Source organism: Malaclemys terrapin, chromosome 25 (genome assembly GCF_027887155.1).
Source record: "Malaclemys terrapin pileata isolate rMalTer1 chromosome 25, rMalTer1.hap1, whole genome shotgun sequence".
Lineage (NCBI taxonomy): Eukaryota > Metazoa > Chordata > Testudines > Emydidae > Malaclemys > Malaclemys terrapin.
In genome coordinates this window covers 4,159,597-4,181,163 of record NC_071529.1, presented here as the reverse complement: position 1 = coordinate 4,181,163, position 21,567 = coordinate 4,159,597, and the positions used below count along the sequence as shown (strand labels likewise).

The 21,567-nt window shown below is 50.8% G+C and overlaps 1 protein-coding gene across 4 annotated transcripts; it reads right to left on the bottom strand.

The window, feature by feature from the left end:
• Positions 1-1,913: 1,913 nt before the first annotated feature.
• Positions 1,914-21,180, bottom strand: LOC128829166 (zinc finger protein 586-like). Of its 4 annotated transcripts, none has more exons than XM_054014428.1 (8): positions 21,108-21,180; positions 18,665-18,733; positions 17,306-17,518; positions 16,666-16,688; positions 13,670-13,785; positions 13,361-13,393; positions 9,258-9,371; positions 1,914-8,855 (listed from the first exon to the last, which is right to left on the bottom strand). In XM_054014428.1, exons 1-8 carry the CDS (start codon positions 21,168-21,170, stop codon positions 7,951-7,953), a joined length of 1,536 nt encoding a protein of 511 aa, XP_053870403.1. In that variant the 5' UTR covers positions 21,171-21,180; the 3' UTR covers positions 1,914-7,950. The 4 variants fall into 4 exon arrangements, with proteins under 4 accessions (XP_053870403.1, XP_053870405.1, XP_053870404.1 ...); XM_054014430.1 differs by having other exon boundaries at positions 1,914-8,852; XM_054014429.1 differs by having other exon boundaries at positions 13,670-13,782.
• Positions 21,181-21,567: the final 387 nt, after the last annotated feature.

The following is a 21,567-nucleotide window of genomic DNA, read 5'->3' as shown; positions in this document are numbered from 1 at the left end:
GTTTGTCTCCTGCCTCTGACCTCCCAGTGTCTGACCTGGCCTTTTCTCCAACTCCTGCTTTGACCAACAGGTCAGACTGTCTATGTCCCGGCTGTGACATCAATCTATATAGCTTAAAGGTTAAAAGGTGACTGGATCACAGTCTATAAGTATCTACATGGGGAACAAATATTTAATAATGGGCTCTTCGGTCTAGCAGAGCAGGATATAATATGATTGAATGGCGGGATGTTGAAGCTAGACAAATTCAAATGGGAAATAACGCACACAATTTTGACAGTGGAGGTAGTTTAACCATTGGAACAATTTACCAAAGGCATGATGGATTCTCCATCACTGACAATTTTAAAATCAAGAGTGGATGTTTTTCTAATAAATCTGCTCTAGGAATTATTGTGGGGAAGTTCTCTTGATACAGGAGATCAGACTAGATGATCGCAACAGTCCCTTCTGGGCTTGGAGGCTCTGAAAGTACTTCACTTAGGAAATGCACAGATACAAAATCGAGAATAATTGGCTAGCTTTTCACCAGTTGAATGAGTCAACATTGTGATGCAGTTGCGGAAAAGGCTAAGATTCTGACGCGTATCAACAGGAGCTTTGAATATAAGATATGAGAGATAATTGTTCCACTCTACTCTGCACTGCAGAGGCCTCAGCCGGAGTCTTCTGTCCAGTTCTGGGTGCCACACTTTGGGAAAGATGTGGATAAACTGGAGAGAATCCAGAGGAGAGCAACAAAAATGATTAAGGGCTTAGAAAACCCGACCTATGAGGAAAGGTTAAAAAACTGGGCATGTTTAGAAAAGGAGACTGACATGGGTGGCAGGTGAAGCTAGCCCCTTGCCCTGTCTCTTCTGGTGGAGGCCCCACCCCTGCTCGCTGCTTTCAGCCCCTCCCCATTGCTCTGGCTGGTGGGGGGTGGGGCTGAGAGTTTGGCCCCTCCCCCATGGCTGGGGGCCGCAGTGGCAGAGCTCTGAGCCCAGAGCCCTTCCCCAATTCTGCCCCCTTCACCTGCAGCCCCAACCCTTTCTCCCCTTCCCCCACGCACGGCCTCACCCCATTCCACCCCTTCCCCCATAGCCCCACCCTACCTCTTGCTCCCAAGGTGCCACCCCCTGCTTGATCCTTTCCACTCCCCTTTCCCCCACTGCAGCCCCAAGACTGGAAAAGCTCTGTGCTCCTGCCGCAGCCCCGGGACTGGGGGCGGGGGAGCGAGAGCCCCTCCAGCCCCAGGGCCATGGCGGGGGGACATTTTGCCACAGGCTGCAAATTGGCTCGGCACCCAACAAAATAACTGGTGGCAACACTTTTAACAGAAAAATACTCCCTGTATCATGCATCCATCAGCATTCTTAAAAATCAATGTGGATTTCTGTGACAGACACCCATTGGCGGTTCACTACTCCGTCTGGCCTAAACCACTCACTGCACCTAGCACACTGCTGTCAGATGAAAGCTGGCGACACACCACTCATTAATATCACTGTGTGATGTGTGGGTGGACGGTGCATGAAGAGTTACGTGTGTGTGCAGGAAATATGTCCTAACATGTTTTGAAGGCAGAGGTGATAAACGAATTTGTCCTAGACAAAGGAATGTTGATTTGCCTGTTTGCCTCAGTCTCACATGGAAACCGAGCAGGTTGAGACAATGGGCAGGTCATTTGCATCTGAGGTAAACAACAATAACCAGGAGGATGAGGAAAGAGTCTGGCATTAGCACAGCGGTGTCTGAACTCCAGGGGGCCAGCCTGACTCTTGAGCCAAAGACAATGAACTTTGGGAAATACAAGAAGCAAAAGGGCATTGTGTTATCACAAAGTCAGTTATTCCTTTAAAGGGAATAAATACACAACAGCTTATTACCTTAAATAGTTACCCACATGCTTTTTAAATACACACTGGATCAGATAAAACAATGAAACAAGTTTATTAACTACAAACAGATAGATTAAATGAGTACAAGGAATGAGGCATAAAAGTCATAAGTGGTTACAAGAAAAATAAAAAGATTAAATGTTTTCTTGTGCCTAGCTTACCAAACTACCTGTATAGTAGATTCAAGCAAAGTTTCTTACCACGTTTCTAGCAGCATTTCTGACCCAACTCTTCAGGTCAGGCCCCCTCCTGCAGAGCCCAATGGTGGTTTCCTTTGACTTCTAAGGTGCAGAGAATGAGGTGGGGAAGGAGAGAGAGAGAGAGAGAGAAGAGGGTCTTGGGGTATCTTTCTCTCTTTTTTTTATAGGTTTTTTTTTAGTCCCTTTTTGTAAAGCATTCCCATCTGAGAACGAGGAAACAGGCAGTCTGCTGGAGGAAGGAGACTCTAGGCTGTTTCTTTGTTAGTACGCAGACCTCTGTCCCTGCCTCCCTTCCTTGCTAAAGATTGGTCACTTGGTAGGTGATTGTCCATCAGCTTTGTTGACACCTGGCTTGCCCTTTGTCTTTGAGAAACCGATTTAACCACTCCCCAGACTTACCTGGGAAATGCACGTCAGTCACGATTTTTATGTTCATAACTTTACATATAATAATACTATATGCACTTTACCATGATATTCCTGAGCAGGAACACTCAAGTTATGAGTGTTCACCTTGTACAAAGATTATTACAATAGTGTGTAAGGGTGTATTCCATCACAGTGGGTAATGCTAAAAGGTTTCTTTAGTTAGAAACTTATTTTAGTCAAGGATTTTAGCTTGTTAAGGTTTTAATCACTTAGAAGCATGTTATGCTTTTGTTTGATTTGTAACCATTGCTGTCTCTATTATTCTTGCTTAGTATCCCTTAAATTTCTGTCCTCGGTTAATAATCTTCTTTGTTTTATCATAAGCATGTCAGTGCTATTATATTAAAACACAGTATGAATTCCTGGTTAAATCACGCAAACTGGTGGTACACTCTCTCTAGAGACAGCGAACTTGGTAATTGTGACAGTGACCAGGGGTTGGAGGCTGCAGGGAGATGCTTCTGGAGAGTTTGGGGACTCAAGTACAAGGGTTAACCTGGCAGGCAAAATTAGGACTGGTGGCATCCTGTGGAATCTATGGGGCTGGCTAACAAACTGGAGTGGCAAGGAGTTGTCACTTTGGTTAGCACCACCAGACGCAGAGGGGTGACTTACAGTTCTGGACACCCTGAGAAAGCATCACATCTCATGACAGATGTCTTGCCTTTGCTTTGCAAACAAGAGAAGTAGGGAACTCAATGACCCTTAGGGCTGGTCTACACTGGAGGGTGGGGGGGGGAAATCGATCTAAGATACGCAACTTCAGCTACAAGAATAGCATAGCTGAAGTCGACGTATCTTAGCTCGACTTACCTCCTGTCCTCACGGCGCGGGATCGATGGCCGCGGCTCCCCCGTCGACTCCGCTTCCACCTCTCACTCTGGTGGAGTTCTGGAGTCAACGGGGAGCGCGTTCGGGGATTGATTTATCGTGTTTAGACGAGATGCGATAAATTGATCCCCGATAGATCGATTACTACCCGCCGATCCGGCGGGTAGTGAAGACGTACTCTTACAGACTAACTGGGTAAAAGATTATACTACATGTCTCCTTAAGCAATTTCCACTTAACAGAAAATTTGCTTTAGAGCTTGTCGAAATAAATTCTATCTGAAGTAAAACACTGGGTCAGTACTCTCATATACACTATTTCTCTCTCGTATCCCCCCATTCCAACCTTTGAAGTGAGGTTTTTCTTCAGAACTCATTAGTCCAAAGGATGTATCTTACATCAAATATACTTTAAAAGATTAGTCACCATTTCCTACAGTAAATGAGAACCAGTGTAAAATCGCAGTGTTCCAGTATAATTCATGTTATCACAAAATTAGTGTCTTACTCTTCAACCAATAATGTTCAATTTCATTTCCATTGGTAACAATAACATATTCAAAGATTGCAAAATCTTATATGTGTTAGTTTTCTCTTAATTCCCAGTTCTATCAAGTGAGTCTCATGTAAAGTTGCATTCTGTGTCAACATAGGTGTCTTCCACTTCTTTGAATTGGTTTATCTCTTGGTCTTCTGCTAGAAATGTTGGTGAAAGGGGTCTCACACTATGTGGGAAGGTCTGCATCATGAGAACAAGCACCTCTACTCTATTTTCACACTTTCTAATCTTTCAAATTAGCAGGACGTGAAGAAGAAGTGATGCAAATGCATAAAGCACAAGGGCAAAAGTAAGAGACAAAAGCAGAGAATCCACATTTATGTATCCGGCTGTCTGCACTTGGAATCTAACACATCCATTCCCTCAGTGGTTATCATCACTTACACGGCATGAAAGTCCTTGTTGTCCACCAATGGCGCCAGACTGCGATCCATGAGGAAGGAATGTCCTTTGAAGGCACTAACTGCTTCTTTCTTTGCCTTTTGGTAAAGGACAATTGTTCCCGGTTTATCTATGGCATCCTCAGGGACCTTACTCAATGCCATTAACCTAGGGAGAGGTGTTCTAAACACAGTTTTACCTGGGCCACCACAGAGTCCTTCTCTGAGGTGAAAACCAACCACTGGTACCTGCTATTACTGAGTGCTTGCCAAATCCTTGGCCTTGGTCAGGGTAAATTTACACTTCTCTGGAGTAGAATCCTTTACCAAACCACCCAAAATCTCAGCAGTGTTACTGAGGAAAAGCTTCCCCAAACATGTACAATTTGTTTCTTTAATCTGGTGGCACAGGTCTAAATTAGGGACTGCATCAGAATCCCTGCAAGCCACCAAAAGTGAGGTATCTATTCAAAAATCACTATTCCGCAACTACCCCACATTCAACACTGAGTTCATTTTATACACATCTGCACCACGTACAAACGGTAAGTTCAGCAAAAATGCCACTTCCATTTCCTCCACACCTACACAGATGGGGACAGTGTTTCCCAAAACACAGGCAACATGCACCTGATTAGGAAGGAAATATCTTCCTAATGTGAAGGGCCTGGGCCTCAACTACTTTGGGAACGAAATAAACGGTTATTTTCCCTAGCTCTAAGTCACTTACTCTAGAATTCTCTTCCCAGACCATCGGCAACGATACCGCCGTAACCAGCTGAACATGGGTGTGATTGTAGTCAGTTACTTCAGTTAGTTTGGGGTGTGCTGTTATTTACCATCTCGGAGTGGAGATTTTCAAACACTACTGTTTCCATGGTAGCATGTCCAATAGGTTGAAGCATGACCTCTCCTGATGACTGAACTGCACGTGAACTTCCCCTGTGGGCCACGTCATCATGGAGGGGCAAGGAAAAAACAAAAATAAATAAATGACTATTTTAGCAAATGGTCATTTGTCTCGAAGTCCCCACTAAATCCAAGCTACATTCTGTTTAACAAAACTGCCTTCCAGTGATGGGATTAAATGGCCTTCAGGAAAGAGAGAGAAACTGACAATACCAAGGGGGATAAGACACTTTCAGTTTCATAGAAACTGAACTTGCAGAGCAGGCTACATCTGATGACTCAGAATCAGGACAACAGATTCTCCCATTGTGTTGTCCTCTGATCCGTTCAAATGTGCTTCACTCAGCGCCATCTCATTATTTTTGAATCAGGTAATTTACAAACGTTTTAGCATCATCGTAATGGAGAAAAACAGCCAAACTTTCCCTCAGCAACGATCCCAGCTGAGCAGGAAAAAGCCCAGAAGCAGCTTTGCCGGTTGTGGGAAACGCAGATGAAAGCATAGAACAATTACTCAGTGTTTGGGATCCATTCCAATTCCTGCTCTGGGTCTGCGTCTCTTTCAGCTCTCGCCCTAACGGGTCTGCACGTAGGTATCACAATGTGACCCTAAATCAGGGAGCTGAGAATGTTGCATCACGTGACACTTTGGGAGGTGGAGCGGTAGAATGCGGGCAGAATAAACTCTATGGATATGTCTACACTGCCCAAAAAGGAAAAAGTGGCAGCAATTCTCAGATCCTCAGTTTCTTGACTCTGGCTCATGCTACAGCGCTAAAAGCCCCGTCCCCAGGCTTCAGAGCCCAAGCTCCAGTCTCATCTGTTTCCTTGGCTATTTTTAGGTCTGTAGCATACGCCCACGCCTGTAAACCCAGGCAGACTCGAAGACTTGCGGCTGCAGGAGTTTTTGGAGTGTAGACATAGCCAATCTGTCCCCAAGGGGGAACTCAATGCCTCTGACAATCACTCTGCTGACCGTAGGGGACAGTGATGCCCAGGGTTTGTCTAGGCTAGGAAAAGTGATGGAGGTTAAGTCAGGTCCAGGGGGAACATGCTAGATAATGCCGGGCACTATGGGCTGTGGCTGCACTGCAGGAATCGTTATGTTTTACATCAGGAGGTGAAAGGTGAACTGTCAGGTTGGAGGGAGGTCACCAATGGAGTTCCTCAAGGTTCGGTTTTGGGACCGATTTTATTTAATCTATTTATTATTGACCTCGGAACCAATTGTAGGAGTGGGCTGATAAAGTTTGCGGATGACACAAAGTTGGGAGGTATTGCCAATTCGGAGGAGGATAGGGATATTCTGCAGGGAGACTTGAATGACCTTGTAATTTGGAGTAACAGAAATAGGATGAAATTTAACAGTGAAAAGTGTAAGGTGATGCACTTAGGGATGACTAACAACAATTTTAGTTACAAGCTGGGGACGCATCAGTTAGAAGTAACGGAGGAGGAGAAAGACCTTGGAGTCCTGGTAGACCGCAGGATGACCATGAGTCGACAATGTGACGTGGCGGTGAAAAAAGCCAATGCGGTCTTGGGATGCATTAGGCGAGGTATATCTAGTAGGGATAAGGAGGTCCTGCTTCCGTTGTACAAGGCGCTGGTGAGACCTCATTTGGAGTACTGTGTGCAGTTCTGGTCTCCGATGTTTAAAAAAGATGAACTCAAACTGGAACGCGTACAGAGAAGGGCCACTAGGATGATCAGAGGAATGGAAAACCTATCATATGAAAGGAGACTCGAGGAGCTCGGGTTGTTTAGCCTAGCCAAACGAAGGCTGATGGGGGATATGATTGCTATCTTTAAATATATCAGAGGAATAAATACCAGGGAGGGAGAGGAATTATTTCAGCTCAGTACTAATGTGGACACGAGAACGAATGGATATAAACTGGCCGTGGGGAAGTTTAGGCTTGAAATTAAACGAAGGTTTCTGACCGTCAGAGGGGTGAAATATTGGAACAGCCTTCCGAGGGAAACGGTGGGGGCAAAGGACCTGTCTGGTTTTAAGATTAAACTAGATAAGTTTATGGAGGGAATGGTTTAATGGGATAACATGATTTTGGTCAAATGAACAGTGTGCCATCGCTGGTAAATAGTATCAATGAGCAATGAGGGTCTGGCTGGAGAGTCTTGCCTACGTGCTCGGGGTTCTACTGATCGCCATATTTGGGGTCGGGAAGGAATTTTCCTCCAGGGTAGATTGGCAGAGGACCTGGAGGTTTTTCGCCTTCCTCTGCAGCACGGGGCAGGGGACGCTGGCTGGAGGATTCTCTGCTACTTGAAGTCTCTAAACCACAGGATTTGGGGACTTCAACAGCAGAGTCAAGGGAAAGGGTTGGGACGGCTTTGTGGCCTGCATCATTCGGGAGGTCAGCCTAGATGATCATAATGGTCCCTTCTGTCCTTAAAGTCTATGAGTCTATGAGAGCTAACCTGGGCTAATTATCTCCATGGAAAATCCCAGTGGAGACATGGCCTAGGCAGATTATATCTCAACGTAGCTAGTCGAGGTCACTGCTATCTCCCCACACGGGGCTGATGGATATTCCCGGCAGGTGGGGGACACCATCCCCTCCACTACCAGGACAAAGGGGCTGATAGAAGGGGCCCTGGGATTCACCCCAAAGAAGGGTGAGCTGCAAACACAAAAGTGGGGCAGCTGAGAGCGCACAGTGACACAACGGTGCAAACAGCCTTAAAGATCTCTATGTAGGAATTAGCAAAAGCATCTTTGGCCAGCCCTAGTCAATGAGTTTACTGTCCTTTGTGGATCCTCTGGTGTCTAATAAGGTTGGAGCGGTCATTGAAGCTTTTCCCACACTTGGAGCATTTAAAGGGTCTGTCTCCTGTATGGATTGTCTCATGTCTAATAAGGTCTGAGCTCCGAGTGAAGCTTTTCCCGCACTCGCAGCATTCATAGGGTCGCTCTCCCGTATGGATTCTCCAGTGTGTAATAAGGCTGGAGCTCACACTGAAGCTTTTCCCGCACTCTGAGCATCTATAAGGTCTCTCCCCCATGTGGGTTCTCTGATGCGTAATAAGGTTGGAGCGATCGTTGAAACTTTTCCCGCACTTGGAGCATTTAAAGGGTCTGTCTCCCGTGTGGATTGTCTCATGTCTAATAAGGTCGGAGCTCCGAGTGAAGCTTTTCCCGCATTCTGAGCATCTATAGGGTCTCTCCCCCATGTGGGTTCTTTGATGCTGAGTAAGGTTTGAGCTGTCAGTGAAGCTTTTCCCACAGTCATGGCATTTAAAGGGTCTATTTCCCGTGTGGATTCGCCAATGTTTAATAAGGTTTGAACGCTGATTGAAGCTTTTCCCACACTCTGAGCATTTATACGGTCTATTTCCTGTGTGGATTCTCCAGTGTGTAATAAGGTTGGAGCGACTACTGAAGGTTTTCCCACACTCCGTGCAGGTGTTTTTTCTCTCTCCTGGGGGAATTCTCTGCTGGGCTGTGGTTTCCTGAAGGTCCTGGCCACTTCCCCAACCATGCCCTGGCTGATTTCCCTGCTGACTCTCATGAGCTTTTCTCCGCTCACGACTCCAGTGAATATTCCCTTCAAATCTTTCTGAAAACATCCCGGGTGATTCCACTAGCTCGTGATCTTTCTGCTGAAGATTCTCCTCCTTGCTCTTACTCACTGCCCCTTCGCCTGCTGGGATAGAGAGAGAGAATCCAGGCGAGAGTCATTCCAGGTGCTGGGCTGAAAGGAAACCTCAGCTAGGGGATGGGGAAAGGGGGAAACAAACGACAGTAATTGCTGGAGAGATGGGGGGAGGGACCGCAGGAGCTGAACCCCTCCCATCTTTCCCCAGAGAAGAGAGAAGATCCCCGTTCTGCCTCCACATCCCATGTGAATGCTCAGGGGCAAGGGAGACTGGGGAGGGAGCTATGCCAGATGTCAGTGAGGATGGGTGGGAAGCTGTGACCTCCTTCATGAGGACGTATCACATGCTGGGGACAACCCTGAACTTAGAGTTCACAAGGTCTTTGGAGGGAATCCCAGCTCTTTTCTTCAGACACCAAGAAGTTTTGAGTTAGTTGAACTGATTCCTACCCCGGCAGGCACCTCCCTGGATCTCTCTTTCCTCTGAGCCCTGGAGACCCAGGACCCACGGCTCTTCCCCTTGTTCCAGCTGGGAGACACCATCAGGTTTGGAAACTGGAAACCCTGCTCAGGGGAAAGAAAACAAGGGAGGGCAGGTGAATTTGTGGGACAAGGTTGTGTGGTTTTAACCCTAGCTCATTATAAACCAGTGAAATCCCAAGTGCCCAAAGCTGCAGGACACTGCTAATGGGGGAATGTAACCATCTCCATCTCTGCTGGGAACACACACAGCCAGACACTCATCATCAAGGGGATCCTAAAACAGAGAAGGCAACTGTATGTCCCCGAAAGAGGAGACTGCAGAGAGAGGAGTGGCCTTGGCTGCTCTTCTCACCAAAAGAGGTGTTCGGTGACCAGCAGAGGCCGCAGGAAACGGGGACCATTGGCTGGGTTCAGCACGCGGGAGGAATGTCGTCAGCACCAAATGCAGCAGCTCAGGGTTATTAGCTGTCAAGAAAATACATTCTGGGGAATTACGGACTCTATCGAGTTCCGTGTAATAGGAGAGAGTATGAAAATCCCCCAGGGAGGGGAGAGGGAATTAGAATTTGGGAGAAACAGACTGTAATTCTTCTGGAAAAGGAGAACGCGAGAAATAAGACTCAGGTCACGTGACCTAAAGAGGAACCAGCTCAAAGATCCAGGGAGCCTGCAGGGAAGAGAGATTGTGGCTGCTGCAGCCGGGGAGGGGGAAGCAAGATCCTCTGAGTTCCCTGAAGTCTTGCTACCATCCTGTGACATCACCAAGAAAGTGCCCCTTTATGCCGGGGAAGGGGTTGTCCCGTGGCAGGGATGAAATGCAGGAAGTGTCCAGGGTTTCAGTGAGTAGGGACGAGGTGGGCAGGGGGAGGAGCGAGCAGTGGAGGGAGGACAAGAGTTATAACAATATAAAAGATACGTAAAAGAAAGTGAAAGTGGACTAAAAAAATGGAGGGTAGGTTCCAAAGCAATGGGGCCTGGGCAGAGATTCTGTGTTCATGGGCTGGGACTCCCCCAACCCCAGATCCCCCCAACCTGCCCTCCCTCCCTGGTGGCCATTAGTCTTCTTCCTCCACAGTCCCCTCCCCCCGCCCTCCTCACATCCTGGGACCACAGCACCTACTCCTTGTGTTCTCCTCCCCCGGCCCCAACCCCCTTCGCTTCCAGGTCCTCAACCGCTTTCTATCCCACCCTCCCACTATTCCAAGCCTTCCCCACTCCCACTTCCCAGGAGCTCCTGCCCCACAAAAATTTCCTTGCCTCCCACCAGTACCACCACTGCTTGCACTGCACCCTCCCTTTGTTCACACCACCACCAGCCTGCCACCTCCTCAGAGCTCCTGTCCTGAATGCCTCCCATTGTCCAGCCCTCCTCGACACCGCGACTCTCCAGAGCACCTGCTCTACGGTAACCCCCTCCCCACAGTCCTCCCAGCTCCCAGGAGCTCTTCGCCCCAAACCTTCCCCTCCCCAGCCTACCAGTGCCCAGCCCCGGACCCTTCCAGAACATCAAGTTCAGCCAAGCCCAACTCATGAAAACCAGCAAATACAGAGTTATGGTACCTGCCCACACAGCCGAACTTTGAGTGACGGCCCCGTGCACCCTTCACGCATTCTGCCTTGGCCCTGTATGGGCCAGGAGCTCCCTACACTTAGCCTGCCCCACAGGAGAGCACCACAGCTACTCAGTGATACAACTCCTTCAGCCCCTTTAGGGCCCTGGTGCGCACAATACCATTTACTTCCCCTCCATTAAACCCACACCGCACACATCTCCCCCCTAGCTGCTGACACACCCCTTGGCAAGATGGCCCCTATGCCCTGCTAGTGACAGTGCAGTGCTGAAATCAGGCATGCTGGATTGTTCCAGGTCCACACGCACCTCTTTCCTCATATCCCACAGGTTGGGGAGAGAGACTCACACACACCCCGACCCCAGAGAGCCACAGCTCCCCAGATCACCTCATAGCACAATCACTGTGCTGCCAAACTCCTCCACACACTTCCACTCAGTACTGCGACACTGTATGGAACTGTGAGACATTTGATATTATTATTAATACCAATATTATAAAGTTGCAATGAATCGTGCCAGATATGCCGTGTAAGGTGTCAGTGATTTGCCAGGCAATAATGTTGTTTGTATGTTTGTATCACCTTTGTATACTGTGAGTTCTAGATATGCGTGGTACATCTGTATTTCAAAACTCATGCCGTGGTTCTGGGTGACACCCCCAGACAGATTGGCATCAGAACTAAGCCTGCTTGATGGGCCATCAAGGGACATCAGCTGTACAATGAACCCATTAAAAAAGCCAGGGACTACACCTTATGAGTCAGCAAGACATGTAGGGGCAGGCCTATGGACAGAACTCTAAGGCTTTTCCATGCCACGTGCTGTGAAGTTTGTGTTTGGGACAAAGGAAGTACCAAACACATGGCAAAAGGAATATAAAGGGCAGCTGCATCTTCTCCATTTTGTCTTTATTCCTGCTTCTTACCTCTGGAGTAACTTTTCTACAAACGAAGCTCTGAACAAAGGACTGAACGACCCATCCAAGCTGAGGATCTGTTCCAGAGGGACTTTCAAGCCGCCAAACTCACCAGTACTGGTAGGAACCTGATATATGGACCTTGTAGTCTTGTATATATCCGATTGCTTTACCACTTAACAACTCTCTTCTTCTTTTATAATAAACCTTTTGTTTCAGACACTAAAGGACTGGCTGGCAGCGTGGTATTTTGGGTAAGATCCAAACTAATATTGGCCTGGTGATGTGGCTGACCCTTTGGGGTCAGAAGAACATTTTGTATAGTGAGCAGAGGTTTTAAATGACTTCTCACTCTACTGGACCTAGATGCTGATTGGAGGCCAGAGAACTGGAATGCAGTAAAGGGGGTTGTGTGATTTCTTTTTTAGCTTCTAGATAACCAGAGTGGGGAATCAGGAGCAGTTTGCAACTGGTTGGTGAGTCTAACTTCAGTGTGAACGACCAGTTTTGGGAGAATCTGCTCTTCTTTTTGCAGCCTGTCCTGACATTTCCAGTGAGGGCTGCCCCAGGCACACCGGGTCACAATTACAGCTACTCCTAAAGCAATGAATGCAGCTGGAGTACCGGCCGACAATAACAAAGGACCTGTCAGCTCCAGGGGCACAGAGATGGGTTGTGTGGACATTCACCCAAACTCTCCCTTTCCTGGGCTGCAGAAGTTTGAATTTGGCTGAATTCAGCATTCTGGAAGGGCGGGTGCTGTCACCGGGCCTCTGCATTAATGACTTTTTTTCCATTTAATTTCTCCTTCAGTGTCTCTCTCCTGTCGCCCTTTCTATCTCCTTCACCCTCTCCCCTTCCTCTGGTTGGGCGACTGGGCTACCATCTATTCCTCGGTTCCTTCACTCGCCTGCAAATGCGAACAACAGCAAATGCCATTTTGGCTCCAAACTTTCTGTCTCGTCCCCATCTCTACTAACCATTGCGATGGTTTCAGGCTCTCTGGCCGCGATAGGAACACAGCAGTGAAACAGTTACTGTGCACAGCTGCAACCTGCCCGAGTTCACAGTCGGGTTTCAGAAGGAAAAGATTATGAAATGTGGGTTTTATTGGAATTAATAGTTCCCAGGGTCGGTCCACATATGCTATAGTAGCCAGCTGCTCATCCAAACTTGGGCCATATACAATGCAGTGCTCTTCCCTTCACAGCCAGTCCGCACACCGTATAGCAGCCCCATTTCGCATTCAGGATCAGTCTAGACAAGGGTTCCAATCCCTCACTCCCGAGACTCTGCTGCCGCCCTGTGGCGACGCCCATTAAAGCCGCAGGCTGCACCGTGTAAGGATGATGCAGCCTCGTCTCCCCATTTCACACCACTCAGGTTCTTGTTCCTTCCCTCAAAGGGAAATGCACCCGTCAGCTCAGGATTCACTCTGACCCCCACCAGACCTCACCGCAGGAGTGACCTGGGCAGTCGCTGTCCCACCGCTTTCAGGTTTATCTCAGGCTGGAGGCAGCAAGCCCCTGCCGCTAACATGGTTCTTGGTCTGAATCCCCCCCATGAGAGACAGAAACGTACCTGTGTTGTTCTCCAGCTCCAGTCGCAGAGTCTCTGGGGAAGGAGAGGATGGGAGAGGTGAGAATTCAGGCCCTCGCATTCATGGGCATATTCCTATTGGTTACTAACGTACCTGCTTTTCATTATGAGATGGTGACCCAGAGCGCGGCTGATAACTCAGGCAGAGCCAGCCCCACAGGCTACTCGCATGGGGAAGGGAAACTCCCTGAGCTGGAGCCCAGGGTCAGCGACACACTATAGCCCCTGACTCCTCCCCAGGGCGAGGGGCCCTCTAACCAGAAGGGGCATTGCTGCCAAACTCCAATTCACCTTTGAATCCCAGCAGCACCTCCTGCAGGATGGCACTTTTCAGAGAGAAATCGCTGAGTCTCTTCTCCAGCTCCGCAAACCCCTGCTCTGGCTTCTGAAACGGCCCGTCCTCCCTGCTGAGGAAAGCAGGAAGGGTGAGACATGGGTCTGATCCCCAATCCCAGAAGCCCCCAAACTCTGGGAAACCTGCATCTGAACTTTATCATCTGAGATGTCACCTGCCCACAGCCCTGTGCTCTCCATGGGCCCAGAGAGATGGGATGTGGGGAGCCTTTGGGGCCCTGAATGGAGACAGGTTCTGGTGCCCTCCCTGGGACACGCTGGGGTGCTGTGCCACCCTCCACTCTGGGTTATTCCAGTAACAAGGGGCACCAGCATTGGGATATGTGGAAAGGGAGGAGACAGAGACCAGAGAGTGGGCGTGTCTCATGTGCTCACAGTGGCCACAGACAGAGCCCAGGTCTTCTCCGGGGATTGAACCTGGACCATTTAATGCCAATAGCCCTGAGAACTTCAGCTAAAGCAGTGACCTCCGGGGTGTCAGCCCCATTGGTGGAGAGGCCTGTATCCCTTATCATTGTCCTTAGGCTAGGGCATAAACTGGGGACACCCAGGCACAAAGATCATGGGGGGGGGGGTGTATCTGCCCTTTATATAGAAAGCTTTTAAGTACTGTTATTTATAAAGTACTTCATTGTCACAACTTTTTCACTCCCTGGGAAAACAGCCACTTCTCTATTTCTACCCTGTTTCCCTGCCTTCCCCCTGCCCCCCCTCTCTCATCCCGTGTCTGTGTGTCTCTCCTCTGTTCTTCCCTCCCTAGAGCAACTCCCTATTCCTTCCACTCAAGGGCTTCACTCCTGTCCCCTCCCCATCCCACCTGCTACAGAGCTCAGCAGTGGACATTCAAGTGACATCATTTCAGCTACACACCAATGAGACTCCCAGGGGAGTTCACACATCTCTGAGCAGGGTTTCAGGCTGTTTCACAGACTCAGGCCTGGGCTGCACTAGAATATTAGGTTGTCTTAACTACATTGCTCAGGGTGTGATACTGTACCCCATGAGGAATTATTGGTTAAACTGAAAAACATGGGGATCGATATGAAAATCCAGAGGTGGATAAGGAATTGGTTAATGGGGAGAATGCAGCGGGTCGTATTAAAGGGTGAACTGTCGGGTTGGAGGGAGGTTACTAGTGGAGTGCCTCAAGGTTCGGTTTTGGGACCCATTTTATTTAATCTATTTATAACTGACCTCGGGACCGATTGCAGGAGTGGGCTGATAAAGTTTGCGGATGATACGAAGGTGGGAGGCGTTGTAAATTCGGAGGAGGATAGGGATATCCTGCAGGGAGACTTGAATGAGCTTGTGAATTGGAGTATCAGAAATAGGATGAAATTTAATAGTAAAAAGTGTAAGGTAATGCATTTGGGGATGACTAATAACAATTTTAGTTACAAGATGGGGACGCATTGGTTAGAAGTAACGGAAGAGGAGAAGGACCTAGGGGTCCTCGTAGACCGCAGGATGACTATGAGTCGACAATGCGACGTGGCGGTGAAAAAAGCCAATGCTGTCTTGGGATGCATTAGGCGAGGTATATCTAGTAGGGATAAGGAGGTCCTGCTTCTGTTGTACAAGGCGCTGGTGAGACCTCATTTGGAGTACTGTGTGCAGTTCTGGTCTCCCATGTTTAAAAAAGATGAACTCAAACTGGAACGGGTGCAGAGAAGGGCCACTAGGATGATCAGAGGAATGGAAAACCTGTCGTATGAAAAGAGACTAGAGGAGCTTGGGTTGTTTAGTCTGACAAAGCGAAGGCTGAGGGGGGATATGATTGCTATCTTTAAATATATTAGAGGGATTAATACAAGGGAGGGAGAAGAATTATTCCAGCTTAGTACTAATGTGGATATGAGAACGAATGGATATAAACTGGCCGTGGGGAAGTTCAGGCTTGAAATTAGACGAAGGTTTTTGACCGTCAGAGGGGTGAAATATTGGAACGGCCTTCCGAGGGAAACGGTGGGGGCGACAGACCTGTCTGGTTTTAAGATTAAGTTAGATAAATTTATGGAGGGAATGGTTTAATGGTAAAACATAGTAGTCAAGGAAAACCAAACAATGGTAGGTAAATCGTATAATGGCTGACAGGGGTCAGGCTGGTGACTCTTGCCTATATGCTCGGGGTCTGACTGATCGCCATTTTTGGGGTCGGGAAGGAATTTTCCTCCAGGGCAGATTGGCCGAGCCTCTGGAGGTTTTTCGCCTTCCTCCGCAGCATGGGGCAGGGATCTCTAGCAGGAGGGTCTCTGCCGATTGAAGTCACCTAAAACAGGATTGGGGACTTCAACAGCAGAGTCCAGGGAAGGGGTAGGGACGGTTTTATGGCCTGCAGCATGCAGGGGGTCAGACTAGATGATCATAATGGTCCCTTCTGACCTTAAAGTCTATAAAGTCTATGAGTGTGAAAAATCCACACCTCTGAGCAGCGCAGATAAACCGTGAGTGCCCCGGCAGACAGTGCTAGGTCGAATGAGGGTCTTCCATCGACCTAGTTCCTGCCTGTGGGGAGGTGGATCACCTACGCCAATGGGACGACCCCTCCCGTCACCATAGGGAGCGTCTCCACTGAAACGCTGTAGACAGGCCCTCAGGAAGGCACCATCACCTCCCTTTGCATTTCGGAAGGCTTCTTTGCAACCGCGAAAGCCAGAAACCTAAGCTGAGATTCTGCACACTGTGAACACGTGATGCAGCCACGTAAACACATCAGCCAGGCTGGGTCCGGCCCACAAGCCCTATGTTTGCCAGCCCCCATTAGCTGTCAGATAGTAAGAGGCTCTTCTCCTTCCTGAGGCAGCCACTAAGGAAAGACGTGATCTCAGGCACTCAGCCAGCGGGTCACAGCGGGGGAAGCGCCGCAGTCAGGAGAATTCCAATTCTAAACCATCGCTTTCCACACGAACGGTGCCATGGAGCCCAGGACGTACCTGCTCTCAGTGCGTCCAGCACCCTGCACAGGGGGAGAAAGGAGAGACAGTCAGTGGGCCTGTCCCAGGCTGGGGTGGCCTCCTGCTCTGCAGGGGAGTCACCACTGGAGCCGTGGGTATTTGGGGAATTTCAGACACTTGGGTTCACGTTCAGAGAACAGCTGCCATCTCCCTTCCCCACTGCTGGGACACCTGCCCTCAGCAACCCCAGGAGTCCCTGCTAGGTCGCCATCGGGGAAAGTCTCTCCCCAGGCACTTGACAGGAAGAGAATATTCCCCCTAGTGCTGAGAGCCCCCCCCAAGTCCCCTCACACCACTGAACCCACTAGCCTGGGACAACATGGGAGCTTGGGCCTGGTGGGGGGAGGGTGGGCTGGGAATTTCACCCTCAAAGTGCAAACGCAGATAGACATTTACAGGGCAGGAGAGACGGTCTTGGGGTTACAGCACCCAGGACTCCCAGGTCCCAGCCCTAGCTCTGCCACAGACTCACTGTGTGACTGGGGCAGGACTGCGCTCCGTCCTGTGCCTCACTTTCCCCTTTGTACAATAGGGATAATGTCCCTGACCCACCTTGTGAGGGGCGTTGGGGTCTAGGGCTGAGAAGCAGCGTATTAGCACTGCCATAAGCCAGTCTGACCTGTGGGGATTGGCTCCCTGGCTGCTGCTGCCCCTCCTCTCCAAGCAGGGAAATCTCCCCGGATGGTCTGGAGACGCCCTCGTCCCGTCTCCTGACAATGGCTCTGGCTAGCTCTTCCAGCTGGGACAGCAGGAGCTGCTCCTGCTCCTCCAGAAACCCTCGCAGCTCCTTCCACTCCGCAACGATCTTCTGCCTCTCAGCTTCCGTCTGTTTCTGCAACCCAGGGAGAGGGCGGCTCGGTAACAGGGAGAATCAGATCTGTGCCCCCAGCAGATGGGAGTTATTTACCAGAACACAGGGTTGATGCAGCGGGTGATGGGAGCTCAGTTAGGCCAGGAAGGGTGCAGGAAGGAGGGTGGGGTGAGCTGCGCATGGCTAACGGGGGGGGGGGGGAGGGCTTTCCCCCCAAAACCTCATCAAATTGCACTCAGCCAAACTCTTCATCTGCCCACCCATATTTCCTCTCCTTCCCCCCCATCTCCCCTAGGCGCTAGAAAGGAACCCTGGTCACTATAATATCTGAGCAGCCCTTGGGCAGGGTCTCTCCAGGCCACAGACCAACACTGTCCTGCATAGCAGCCTCTTGGACCCTAAACACATCATGTTGCTCCCAGGTCTGACCCTGCTCTCTCCCTGGGCTCCAGTGGGGATGTTTCCTGGCTGAGGCTGGCAGGACAGGCCCTGTATTTGCTGTGTCACAGAATCATAGAATATCAGGGTTGGAAGGGACCTCAGGAGGTCATCTAGTCCAACCCCCTGCTCAAAGCAGGACCAACTTGTTCTGTCATCTGCCACCAATGAGAACAACCGAGCTCCATCCTCTTTGGAACCCCCCTTCAGGTAGCTGAAGGCTGCTATCAAATCCCCCCTCACTCTTCTCTTCTGCAGACTAAATAAGCCCAGTTCCTCAGCCTCTCCTCATAAGTCATGTGCCCCAGCCCCCTGATCATTTTCATTGCCCTCTGCTGGACTCTCTCTAATTTGTTCACATCCCTTCTGTAGTGGGGGGACCAAAACTGGACGCAATGGTCCAGATGTGGCCTCGCCGAACAGAGGGGAGTTATCAGTTCCCTCGAGCTGCTGGCAATGCTCCTATTAATACAGCCCAATATGCCGTTAGCCTTCTTGGCAACAAGGGCACACTGCTGACTCATATCCAGCTTCTCGTCCACTGTAACTCCTAGGCCCTTTTCTGCAGAACTGCTGCCTAGCCATTCGGTCCCCAGTCTGTAACAGTGAATGGGATTTTTCCATCCTAAGTGCAGGATTCTGCACTTGTCCTTGTTGAAACTCATCAGATGTCACTCAGGACACTCTGATCCCAGGCAAACCGAGGGGCAGGGGGCTCTGGGCACCTACCAGCAGCTCTGCACTTTGCCGCTCCTCCTCGGCTTTTCGCTCACAGGCCAGATGCTCTCCCGGTGCCTCCTGGAAGAAGCGGGGGGAGGGATGTTACAAACTGCTCGAAAGAGCCTCACAGCTTCCAGATTTCAGGGCCCAATCCTGCCCTGCACATCCCTGTGCAGAGCCCCTGGGACTCAAACTTGCTCGGCAGATACAGTTCAGCCTCAGTGAGGAAGATCTCAGGGGGGCAGTGAGAGTGGAACCAGGTTTTCCAAGGAACACACAGGACACCCTGGTGAAGTGACAGGGCTGCAGCCCAAACCTGAGCCCCAAACATTCCCCAGCCCCACCCACATCCCAAACAACCAACTTCAGACATTCCCCAACTTCCCCAGCTCCAACCCCAACATACCCAAAGTGCCGGATCTGAACATGGACCCCCTCAAACCCAATATGTCCCAAACCACCCCCCCAATACCCCAGCTGTGACCCTTGCACACACACTGGCACACCCCCAAGCCCCAGCTTTAAACCTCCCCCACATCTACAGACTCCTCAGACCAACACATCCCAAAGTCTGGGTCTGACTCCCCCACTGACACACCCCAGAGCCCAGCTCCAAACAGCCCCCCAAACCCAAGCAGCCCCACGATCCCTGGCTCCAGCTGTTCCTTCTACATAAGAACATTAAAGGGCCAGACTGGGTCAGACCAATGGTCCACCTAGCCCAGTGTCCTGCCTCTGACAGTGGCCGGTGTCAGATGCTTCACAGGGAATGAACAGAACAGGGCGATTAGCACCAGATCGGCTCCCTGTCATCCAGTTCCAGCTTCTGGCAGAGTTTAGGGACACCTGGGGCTTGTGGGGTAGGGGGGAGCAGAGGTGTTATAGACTCATAGAATATCAGGGATGGAAGAGCCCTCAGAAGGTATCTAGTCCAACCCTCTGCTCAAAGCAGGACCAACCCCAACTAAATCATCCCAGCCAGAGCTTCGTCAAGTCGGGCCTTAAAAACCTCTAAGGATGGAGATTCCACCACCTCCCTAGGGAACCCATTCCAGTGCTTCACCACCCTCCTAGTGACATAGTGTTTCCTAATATCCAACCTAAACCTCCCCCACTGCAACTTGAGACCATTGCTCCTTGTTCTGTCATCTGCCACCACTGAGAACAGCCGAGCTCCATCCTCTTTGGAACCCCCTTCAGGTAGTTGAAGGCAGCTATCAAATCCCCCCCTCATTCTTCTCTTCTGGAGACTAAACAAGCCCAGTTCCCTCAGCCCCTCCTCGTAAGTCATGTACCACAGCCCCCTGATCATTTTTGTTGCTCTCCATTGGACTCTCCAATTTGTTCACATCATTCTTGTAGTGTGGGGCGCAGAACTGGACGCAATACTCCAGAGGTGGCCTCACCAGTGCCAAATAGAAGGTAATAATCACTTCCCTCGATCTGCTGGCAATGCTCCTACTAATGCAGCCAAATATCCCGTTAGCCTTCTTGGCAACAAGGGCACACTGCTGATTCATATCCAGTTTTTCATTCCCAGGTCCTTTTCTGCAGACCTGCTGCCTAGCCATTCGGTCCCTAGTCTGTAGCGGTGCATGGGATTCTTCTGTCTTAAGTGCAGGACTCCGCACTTGTCCTTGTTGAACCTCATCAGATTTCTTTTGGCCCAATCCTCCAATTTGTCTAGGTCCCTCTGGACCCGATCCCTACCCTCCAGCGTATCTACCACTCCCCCCAGCTTAGTGTCATCCGTGAACTTGCTGAGGGTGCAATTAATCCCATCATCCAGATCATTAATGAAGATGTTGAACAAAACCAGCCCCAGGACCGACCCTTGGGGCACTCCGCTTTATACCGGCTGCCAACTAGACATGGAGCCATTGATCACTACCCGTTGAGCCCGACGATCCAGCCAGCTTTCTATCCACCTTACAGTGCATTCATCCAGCCCATACTTCTTTAACTTGCCGGCAAGAATACTGTGGAGCCCGTATCAAAAGCTTTGCTAAAGTCAAGCTAGTCTAGGGTGACCAGACAGCAAGTGTGAAAATCGGGAGAGGGGGTGGGGGGTAATAGGAGCCTATATAAGAAAAAGCCCCCAAAAACGGGACTGTCCCTACAAAGTCGGGACCGCTGGTCACCCTAAGCTAGTCCCGGACTAGCCTGGCTCAGAGCCACTCACCAGCCGGATCTGCAGCGCTCCCGGTGCGGGCGCAGACCGGGTTTCGTGTCTCATTCCCCGGCGCTTCCCCACGGCCCCGACACCCCGGTGCTTCCCCGGCTGCGGGGCGCGCGGAGCAGGTGTGTCCCCAGAGCCGCCCCCGGGACCCGCTCCGACCCCCGGCTCCGCCCGGGCTCCCCGCGCCGCCGGGTCCGGACCCCCCCGCCGCGCCCAGCCCGGACCCCCCACGGGCCCCCCCTGCCCGTGTCCCGGCCGCGCGGCCCCGCCCACCTCGCCGCCCCGCTGCCGGCGGGGCCGGAGCAGCCGCCGCGCTGGGCCCCCGGCCCCGGCCATGGCTCCTCGGCTGGACAAAGGGCTGCGGGCGGGGCGGGGGGCGGGGCCGCCCCGGATTGGCCGGGCGGCGGGTGGGGCCCGCGCAGGGGGGTTCGTGACGCTCGGGGACTCGAGCTCCCGAGAGAGGCGCCCGGAGCCCAGGCTCCGCGGGGGGGAGCTCGGGGGTCTCGGGCCGGAGCGGGGCCGGGTCCCGCTGGGGAAAGTCCCCGAGCTGCAGCCCGGCTGTGGGGCCGGGGCCGGAGCGGCTGGTGCTGGGGGAACATGGAGTAGAGCCGGGGCAGCGGTTACAGGCTGGTTTGGCTGCTGATCTCTGTGTCTGTGGCCATCAATGCCCGCGGGAGGATAAACTACAGCGGAGCTGCTGCCTCCGCTCCAGCCTGGCTTGTAGGTGAGAAAT